This window comes from Limulus polyphemus, unplaced genomic scaffold, assembly GCF_000517525.1.
Source record: "Limulus polyphemus unplaced genomic scaffold, Limulus_polyphemus-2.1.2 Scaffold3266, whole genome shotgun sequence".
Classification (NCBI taxonomy): Eukaryota; Metazoa; Arthropoda; class Merostomata; order Xiphosura; family Limulidae; genus Limulus; species Limulus polyphemus.
Window position 1 is genome coordinate 54,496 of NW_013668876.1, and position 10,517 is coordinate 65,012.

General features: G+C 34.0%; 1 protein-coding gene across 4 annotated transcripts in view; it reads right to left on the bottom strand.

Annotated features, from left to right (window-relative positions):
* The window catches only part of LOC106469021 (coiled-coil domain-containing protein 40-like), a 56,686-nt gene extending 46,169 nt beyond the window's left edge, over positions 1–10,517 (bottom strand). Inside the window, exons 1-3 of one of the 4 annotated variants that reach the window (XM_022397418.1) lie at positions 10,346–10,517; positions 8,808–8,986; positions 2,269–2,425 (exon numbers count right to left, since the gene is read on the bottom strand). In XM_022397418.1, coding sequence (XP_022253126.1) covers positions 2,269–2,425; positions 8,808–8,943 — 293 coding nt within the window. In that variant the 5' untranslated portion in view covers positions 8,944–8,986; positions 10,346–10,517. Of the gene's footprint in view, positions 1–2,268; positions 2,426–2,752; positions 2,841–8,807; positions 8,987–9,600; positions 10,183–10,203; positions 10,306–10,345 lie in introns of those variants that run through there. The other 3 variants (XM_022397417.1, XM_022397419.1, XM_022397420.1) reach the window with 3 other exon arrangements.

A 10,517-nucleotide genomic window follows, 5' to 3' on the forward strand; every position in this document is an offset into this window, starting at 1 on the left:
ACTTGTTAAGTTAAGCATTTCGATATGAGAAAAAAAAACTTTCCAAAAATCAAAATGCTGGAATTTAATTTATATTTTTGTAATTCTGTAACTTTTTTCTTCTCAATATGACAACTGTTTTTTTTTTATATTAACATAACTTTTCACCTGATCAAAATATTTATACAGATAAAATATGCAAAATGATCATATAGTTGTGAAAATGAGATTTTAGTCATAAGATTCTCAAGAAGCAAAGACTTGAACTACATATATCTCATGAAACATCAAGTATAGTTTATTCATATGTGCTAAAAGTGTTAGACTATGGATATTTCTAATGCAAAACACAAATTACTGCTCCACAAGTGTTTATACGATAAGTTTATTTTTAATTACAATAAACAAGAATTTTCTATTTAATTGTGACAGCTACACCCATTTTCAAGAAAACAAAACAAAATATAAAGAAATAATTTCATGAATAGAATGAGATTTTATGTAAAGTCCTGCCTTCATCAGTTTAGTGAGATAAAAAGTCAAACACTACACTATCTGTTGTGTATGTTCTGAGTAAGGTTGAGAAAGTAGCATGCAGTTCTGACAACAACAAAAAAGGTATCTGGAGACCTACTTCTGATGATGGCTAATTTATTGTAGAAAACATTCTTGATTAAATTTACAATCAGTTTTCACCTTATTTTTGAGCTTCCCAATACTAAGTTCCTGAGCATTTTTAAAATGATGTTAATAACTAACTGGTTTTCTGTATCCTAAAAATAGAAGCAAGAAGCAAACCTGACAAAAAAAACTTTCTTAATATCACAGTTATCTCCTAATCAAACCACTTCCTGTACCATCTCTACTTTAAACAGATTACTAAAATAGTGAAACAATTTTTCTTGTGCTTCATGCATCTCCAAAATCAGATGTTTAATTGACATACAAATCATTTATATAATCTGCCTTGAACCTTAATAAGAAGTAGATTTATCAATCAGATCTTCCAGTTGATCTAATGGCTGGTAATATTATCATAATGTGTTACAGATAAGTTGTAGGTCCTTAGAACATTTAAAAGAAAACTTTTAAATTAAATCATTTCTATGAAGTCAAAATGTGACACATCAACTGTCTATACAAAATTAATGAAAAAACTTTAACAATGGAAAAATGCATATCCTGGCAAGTTTAGTCTCAGAAATATTAAACCAGATCATTATTACGAAAAACAACTAAGATCTGTACCTAAAAACAAAAGAGACAGACTAACTTGTAACTCTAAACATATTCCAAACAAACCACAGAGTAAAAAATAAAGTAAAATATTTCAGATCTAGAGTTACTTCCTCATCAGCCAAATAATACAGTGTTACTGTACTTAACCAGTGGGTAAACAAAGAATCCTAAAATTTAATACAAAAACTCTACATATTATATTCTTTTTTACTTGTGGGAAAACTAGCAACCAGAATGATTTAAAGAACTATAATTACAGTTTGAAGTCAAAACTAAAAAAAAAATAAAGGATAAGTTATCTAAAGGAAGCATAAAACTAGCTCTGAAAAACCAACTTCACAGTGTTTATTATCAACAAAAGCAGACCTGTAGTCTTATTCTCTCTCTCTCTTGGGAGCATTTAGTTTATCCAATCACAATACCCTAAAACATTATCAGCTTTCTCTCATTCTGTATCTATATCTGTATTTATAGATTAAATGTATAGTCACCATATCTGACAGTTATTAAAGAAACTAGAATAATGTGATCCTGTTCTTTATTCCTAAAATTAGTTACCCCATAATCGAATTAAACATTAGCTACACACTTCACAGATGATGACAACATACACATACAAACAAATTTTTCAGTGTAGAAAAAGTATACATGTACACACAAACACAAATAAACCAGAACCTTAATATGTGTACCTGTAATTTTTAATATCAGCAGTTATTGAATCCCTAGTTTAGAATAACAAAAATCTCTGATATTAGTTTGATAACACATAAAACATGTTTAAAAACATTTCAGATATCTTATGAGAAAAATCCAAACACCAAATAACCCAGAGCCTTTATGTATATATCAAAAAGTTTTAAATATTATAGATGATAAATTTCAAGTTTGAGTTAATACATATATAGTCAAACAGTAGCTTATATATATTTATACATACACACACACAAAATATATCTGTAAAAAACTAAACTTTAAAATTGCAATTAAGGTCTGTGTATTCAAGTTAAAGTTACCTATTTTAAAAATAATATGTGCTTTTGAAAGTACCTTGTTACTGCAGGGTTACACATGTTTTCTTTATTTTCTTCTGATATCTGTGAAGATTTCTGAAGAACTCCATTGTGATTACTCTGGGTACACCCACTTTGTTCTTTCTCCTTTTCAAAAGGCTGAGCTGACAGAGGGTTATAATCTTTTCCTGTGTCTGTTTTTTCACCAGCATAAGCATACAAAAATCAGTATACTATATAAATAACTGGTAGTGGTTTTCCAAACATAAAAGTAAATGTTTAAATGTAACAAGTACATGGTAATAATTAAGCTCAGCACCTATAAAAGCTATAATTTGAAAGATCAATGAGGTTCTTATCATTACACTGAAATTCTGTAGTTTCAACAAGAAAACACAAACACTACTAATTCTAAATACAAATGGTGATGACCTTAAGAGACTGATTTGCATATAAATCACTTAATACTTACAACTGTTTACAAAAATGAGAAGAAAACATGAATTTAGGGTCAACTATACCAGAAACTGGCCCACTCCTGCAATAACAGGTGCATCCAGTCACAATCAGTCAGCCAGCCAATGTACAGATCCCTCACACTTGCTGAAATATTGTCCATAACTCATGAGAGGCATCCAGACCCCAACCAGACAGATGAACTTCCATGTCTTGTTGTTGAAAGTATAGGACTGTGGACCCAAAGCTAGATCAATGGCATAGTGGCATGAGGACTGCAGTGTGGTAGTATTAGATCCAAAACCTGAAAGTTACAGAATGTTGAATGTCGACTTCTGCTGGAATTATGAAGAGAAGGCAAGCAACACAAAAGTAGACAAACCCTCACCCCAACCTGAAGAAGTGCAAAATGCAACAAATCAAACTCGGAATAACAGGATGTTTCTTGTCTCACTCAACCTGAAAAAACAGAGATTATATGGCCTGAAATTATGAACAGAAATCTTAACTCCCCAACCTGAGAGGCAAGGCAACACCTCCTGTCCCTGAAAGTACGAAGACGATGTGGAACAAACTGTGTCTAACCAATGTCACAGGAATTGACACTCCACATACGGAATTACGAGGAGTCGAAGACTCTTTTCAATGATCTCAAAATGAAGATAAAGAACAAAAAAAGGGCCATGCTTAACTCAACCAGACAGCAAAGTGTCCTCTCTGAACCAGAATTACTAGGAGACTTCCACATAGGCCGGTTCTGCTCCCACAAGACATCTGGGAAAACCATTCAGGGTTATGAGTAAGAGAGTTCCCAGCTTCATCCTCTGAACTCCGTGAGTGGAATCATGAGTTCAAGCATCATTCAGGAGGAACAGACCTCTGTCCACTATTCCAGCAACTGGAAACTGGGAGTGGTAAGGACTCCCACACTACACTAGGAAAAATGGGGGGATAACTCGTGTTGAGGAATGTCATGGAATGATGCTCTGGAGACAGGGCAATAGGTGAACCACAATCCCTATACTTTAAAAGCAAACTGACCCTGATTTATTCAATCTAGGGGTCAGTAGGGATGAGCAAAATCCCCTTATGCTTTACTCATTATAGTCCATGAGTGGTGGTCCAGTAGTCTGTATAATTGTTTACTACTCGGAAAGCCACAAGATGGTCTTATGGAACACCCCATTTTAACAGAGCATGTTGCTACCAGGAAAAGTTATCTGTCTACAGGTAGCTAGAGCAGATTTAGAAAGAAACATATCTGACAAGGCAACACCTGTCACTGAGTGGGATCTGAAAGAAAATGACAAGAGGATCCCTGTAAAAGACTAGAACTAAGCACAAAAAAATGAAGTCACTCACCTCTCCCACACTCAAGCCTGGGTATAGAGAATAGCCACATGGGTGGGGGTATGGAGAAGCTGAAAACCATCCGAGGAGGCAATCATCCAATCATTGAAATAATCAGATATAAATGTAGTTGGCATGGTCCACATACCAGCCTGTACAATCTCATCCAGTGAAGAACACAACCAAGGAACCAGGGACATTGAGATATGGCAAACTTGATGAGATGAGACCCAAAAAAGTCTGCAATCCTCCAATGAAAACCCAGAGTAAGCAATATGAACTAATTGACGAGCCTAATCCTCCAAAGCAACGGTGGATACATCATGTGGCATTGTAGGATCCCAATGAAGACATAAATGGTGATGTGAGCCCCGAAACTCTTTAGTGCTCGCAACATAACATTGGAGAACCCAAACTGGGTATAAAACATGATCTGGATCTGAGCAGCCATATAAATGAGAAATAGAGGGAAGATGAAAAGGAAAGAAGACCTTATCCCTTTCTCGAGCTGCTGAACTATTGAGTAGAAAGGACCGGTCTGAATACAACAAAAACATAACTGAAATGGTAAAGAGTCCTGTGAACATGAATAGCAAACACATTTGAATATCTACATCCGCTAGCCAACAACAAAAGAAAATAAGTCTTAAGAAAAAGATGAATATAAAGAACATGATGCCAAAGGTTCGAAGGGTGAACAAGATAAGGCATGTAGAACTCTAGTGAGACCCCAATTAGGAACCTGGAAAGGATATCAAGGACAGATAACCCAAAAAGATTTCAGAAGAAAGTACTGAACTTTATGCCTCCAACAAAAAATGAAAAGTAGCAGACAAAGCTGCATTATACAGAGAAACAGACAAAGGTGCTAAACTGTTGTTGAAGAACCATGTCAAAAATTTAGAAACATGTGGCACAGTGGAACAAGAAGGATTAACACCATGTCTGAGAGACAATTGATGATAAGTAAACCATTGCCATTGATAAACAAAGAAAGTTAAAAGGACATCGTTAAGAAAGTTACCAACTGAGAGGTCAATCCCTGACATCATGCAATGGATCTCATAAAAGGCAGGCATGAAGTTGGAAAATGGAATCAGTGGATGAAATATGTCTGACCTATGCTGACATATTACAGATGGCCAGAGAGTAAGTGGAAGAGGTTGGCATTCATGGAGATACTGAAGGAGTGGTAACCAAGGTTGAGCCAGCCAATGTGGCACCACCAGGACAAAGAGCAAGTTATCGCAAGAACCCTAGGATAACAGATGAATGGGAGAGAATGCATAAAAATAAAGACTCATCCAATACTGGTCGAAAGCAACTATGTCCAAAGCCAGAGGGTTGGGTACTGGAAATCAGAAGGACCAAACCCAGGCATTCCAGAGTGTGGAGAAATCAACTATCTGAAGTGTCCCAAGACAAGAGAAGATCCAACGAAAAACTTGTGGATGAAGCATCCAATCTGTGTGAAGAACTCTGATGGAAAAAAGAACTGATTTTCCACTAAAGTCATTACTCCTAGAACATGACAAGCAAGGAGAATAGATGGAATATGGGGCCAAAAGAGAAGATCCAATGTTTAAAAACAAAGAGACCTGAAGCAAGTGCCCACTAGCTTGGAAATGGATAAGACCACTGTGGAATTGTCTGAATGAAGCATTAGCATCTTCTCTCACAACAATGTGAGACCCCAAGACATAGTTTGTTTAACTGCTATAAGCTCAAAGAGGTTGAAGTAGAGAGAAGATACCACATCTGTCCATAGGCCCTCGATTCCAGATCTTCCATACAAGCACCCCAGCCCTGGAGACAGGCATTATTTGTGAAAAGGTGTATCTCCAGACAGGGGGTGTGAGAGGAACACCCAGTCTAACCACCAACTAAGAATGATGGAAGCCGATAGGGTCACTGGACAATCCAGCGCATCTGTGAAAATGTTCCATTGGTCTTATAATGCCCACTGAAGGGAATGCATTTGGGCCCAAACTAAAGGAATAAATGATTCCAAGGATGCCCACATCTCCAAAAGAGATAGCACTGCACAAGTTGATGGACAAGGAGACAACTGTATTAGAAGAACAGTCTGTTCCATGGCCTGAAGTTGTTAACCTACTTAAGTGGAGCTCAACATGGGCAAAACTTGCAGATCATGAGAATAGTTTTAGCATTTTCAATTAAGTTCGTTACTGACACTGATGTAGCATGAAATATTTTGTAATGTTTCATAACAAAATTTTTTTTTATTGTTCAGCCTGCTGATCATGCATGTATTTTCTTTCAGTTAATCAACTGAATAAATTTCAGTTCATCTTCAAGTAAAGTACATATTGCATTATCTTTTAATAAATGCAATTTTTCTACTTTTCACTTAAATACAGTTTATCTATTTATTTTATTCAAAATATTTTGTTAATTCTTCCAACAACACAACAGTCCTGTTCCTCGTCTTCTGTTTGTCTTGTAAAAATAAAGCGTCTATTTTGATTTCAATTTCACACCATTTCTATATCTTTCATTGCCCCACAAAAACATCACCACACATGTTCTTCCAAGTACTAGATCTGCAAACCACACATAGTTGTAGAGATCAAGGGACTAATTACTTTGCATATCTAAACCTTGGAATACCACAGATTTTTCTTTCACTCCCTTTACACCACCACCACGATCATGTATTAGTATTCATTTGATACACTTTAGTTATTGCTGCTTTCAAGGAACAGTAAGAACAATTTCATTTTTGAAACCTCAAACAAGTAAATCTTAGCATCTTTTCTTTATCAACAATCAGAAACTAAGATTTATTTGATATAGTTACCTACATCTGTCTTAGGTTTGTTTCCCAAGCCTTTCTTCTGTTATGTACTACAACAATCTTTACATTATCCTCCTACTCCTCAAAAGTGTTCACAACTTTAATGTCTAGATTTTATGTTCTATTTCTTAATTGTATACCTAACCTGCTTCTTCCACTCTCATCTTCAGCAGCTAACCTTTCTTTTTGTGGTAAGCAAGCATATCATCTGTTCCTATCCCATTAGTTGATATATAACTTTTTTATACATAATGAACATGTATTCCTAATACAGAAAGCTAGTTAAGGGAGTCGTTACATTCCTTTTGCCTTAGTTACTCATGAAACTAAGTAAGTCAACTAGGGTATCACACATGGTTAGACATTTGACTAGTATAAAACAAAATTGGTAAACTGACCAGTCAAACAATGGTATAATATTGTCAAATAATATGAAATATGGTTCATATATATATATGTGTGTATTTAACTGCATATATTGAATTTAGCTGTATTAAATGTAGATAATGTAAATAATCTACATGAAAATAATAAAAAAAATAACCAGTTTGTGGTCTGTTTCCAGCCTCTTGATAATTAGTCAGTGCTGCATACAGTGGCACTATTTTGATATTGCATATCATTAATAAATACTACTAGTCATTATACTAAATAATTATCTTTTTTAAAAAATAACATCCAAATTATTATGAAGTTTTATTGCAAATTTATGAAAATCAGAAGTGTTGGCTGCATAAAATTGAAGTATACTAATAATATAGCATAAACCAAACCAAAATTCTTAGCAGGAATTTAGTTTTAAAAACTTTCAGGCTCCAAGGTGAACTTTGGGATCTGAAAGATCAGCCTGGATGTTCAGAAACAAAAACAATATGACATAGTATAACATCCCTCACCTATAAAGGTTTCAGCAGGTGAAGAGCAAGGACCCATTAAACTCATGCATGATACTGTATTAATATATATTTATAAAGTATATAAAAAGGTAAGAAATATTAGATTATGACAACATATTTCTTCTGTTTGGATTGAACACTCAGTCATTTTGAAATCCGTTAGTAGGGGTGTAATTCCAAGACTTGCCCATAAGCAGAGGGGAGACTTTGAAGTCTAAACATTAACAAAAAACCTCTGCTAATGCAAAGGTATTTATTATTTGACCATTTTTTGGCTGGTCAAAAAATAAGCAGTCAAATGACCAGATGTATGACATTATTTTACTGGTCAATTGACCTACTTGCCAACCCTGGTATCACTTGTACTTTCTTATGGGAAAGGTTGCTGTAACATCAAATATACTGTATAGAAATTGACAATGATCTTTTCCATTTGCAAGTTAAATGACAACCCATGGATACAACATCCCTTATTTTGAAGTAAAAGTGACTATCAGTCACATGCATAGAACCTGGATCCTGAGAAGAATGGTACTGTTGTTTTTAGTATATAATGCCATGTTTTCTCACTCTGAAACAGCTTTCACAACATAACTGAGAATTAATCTAAATCCTTTTCTTAAATATACAATAAGACTTTTATTTCTCTCCAGTAAAGGTGCCACACTTATGCTTCTCTTTTCAATTTTTTTTGTGCTTGAGTATTTGAAATAAGGATTATTTCATTGATTTAACTTGTGTCCATTTTCTTTCTTTGCTTCAAGCTCAGAGAAAGTCTGATTTCTGCTCTGCAAAACATTTAATAGAAAGCCTCAATTATTCTACAGTTGCTAAACAATTACTCAACAGGAAATCAGTGAACCTGAAAAAACACAATTTCACCCTCATTACACCATCACCAATTATCTTTTAGTATTCAATTGATACAAAAGATATGTTATAATGTTAATGTTCTAAAGTTATAGCAAAGAAGTATTTAATTTGGCTTGAATTGTTTATAAATATGCTATTGCTGTATTGATACTTTGAAAATGATTAAGAACTGACAAAACCTACCTGTTTCAGTCGTATATAATTCTGTTTGCTTAGTTTCTTCTGTTACTCTTGCATGATCAAGTTCCCTAGTTTTATCAGGTTCTTGTACATGTTCTTCCACAAAAGCTTTCTTAGTATTTATATCATCCATAGACATATGAAAATGTTAGAAAGATTCTGTTTGAGCTGGTATCTTAGGCCTGATTAAGAATTTGTACATAGAAGTGAATGAGAAAATTATATATATATTTGTAAAAAATCAAAATTTCTATCATAAGACCACATTTATATTACAAATCAAAGATAAAGCCATAAACAAATGTTAAAGGTTTAGGAATAAATAGTCAAAAAAGTGTAAGGGCCTGGTGGTGAGGGTGCTTGATTCACAATCTGAGGATCACAATTTCAAATCCCCATCACCAAACATGCTCATCCCATATGGTTGTCTTCTGGGACAGCCACCCAGATGTAAAAATTTTTAGCTTAAAAAAAATATACCAGCTGACCCCATACTAGTTGGGATTAAGGTTGTCACAGTGAAGAATAAGTTAAGAAACAGTAAAAAATAAGTTATAAGCCATTGCAATCTCACATGCATTATAGTATGTTACACAGAAAATATGTAAAGTCTGGTTACAAATATGAAACCTTGGAAAGAAAAAACTTGTAAAAATTACACAAGAAATAACATATGGTTTGAAAATAATGGCACCATTTCTTCCCAAAAGAAATCAAAATATTGTAAAATTAAATTAAAAGAAGAACTTGTATCATGAAAATGAAGGGTTTATTTACAGATAGAACAAGTGGATACAATTCAACGATGGAATAAAACCATTACAATTTTCAATCCCATTTAGAATCTTTCCTTCTCGAACTTTCATTTAAAGTAAAAAAAAACAAAAAACTGTGACCTTCAACCGATGTCATCAAGTATAATCTTAAACCAAACTGCAAATGGATTTTTGGCTTTAGGCTTCACATCCCTGATCCAGTAATACGAAAGAGCTAAGTTATCTGCTAGATGGAACTTGTAACTTAATAAATATTCATTAAGTGACACTAGACTCCTTTTTCCAGCTTAAGTCATTTCGTAAGCTCAAAAGAGAGAGAGAGAGAGAAAAGGCTTTGTTAATTTTGACAAAGGCTAGCAGTAGTAATCAAAATTAAATTTCACTCGGACTAATCATGTAACTCACTCCTCAGTCATATACTGTTTAATGTAAAAAGATACGTTATAAATAAATTATATGTTACTGGTCTTTACGTTTGTCCATACTTTGTGCGTGTCTGTAAAATGTAAGTAAAACTACAATTTAAATAGTTATGCATTTCGAGCAAAATATATATGCTGACCTAATGTTGATAAATATAATAATAACACTGAAGCGAAAATTTTCTATATATAACAACTTACTGGGTTAGCTCTCCAAAATATTATTATTTAATTTTTAACCTACGTTGAACCAAAGTAAATTTAATGTTAGGCCTATATTTGTTTATATTTTCAGCTTCTCATGTTGCCATGACACAAATATAATAGCGCCATCTATACTTACAAGTGTTTACTCATCGTCATAATCATGTGCCGTGATCCTCAGGGAGGTTGGCTGTCACAATCTTCCACTTCTGTCTGTTCTGTGCTTTTCTCACCGGGTTTTCATATTTTGCTATATCTGTCCACTCTCTAATATTTGTTATCCACTCTATTATTGGTCTTCCCCTGTATCA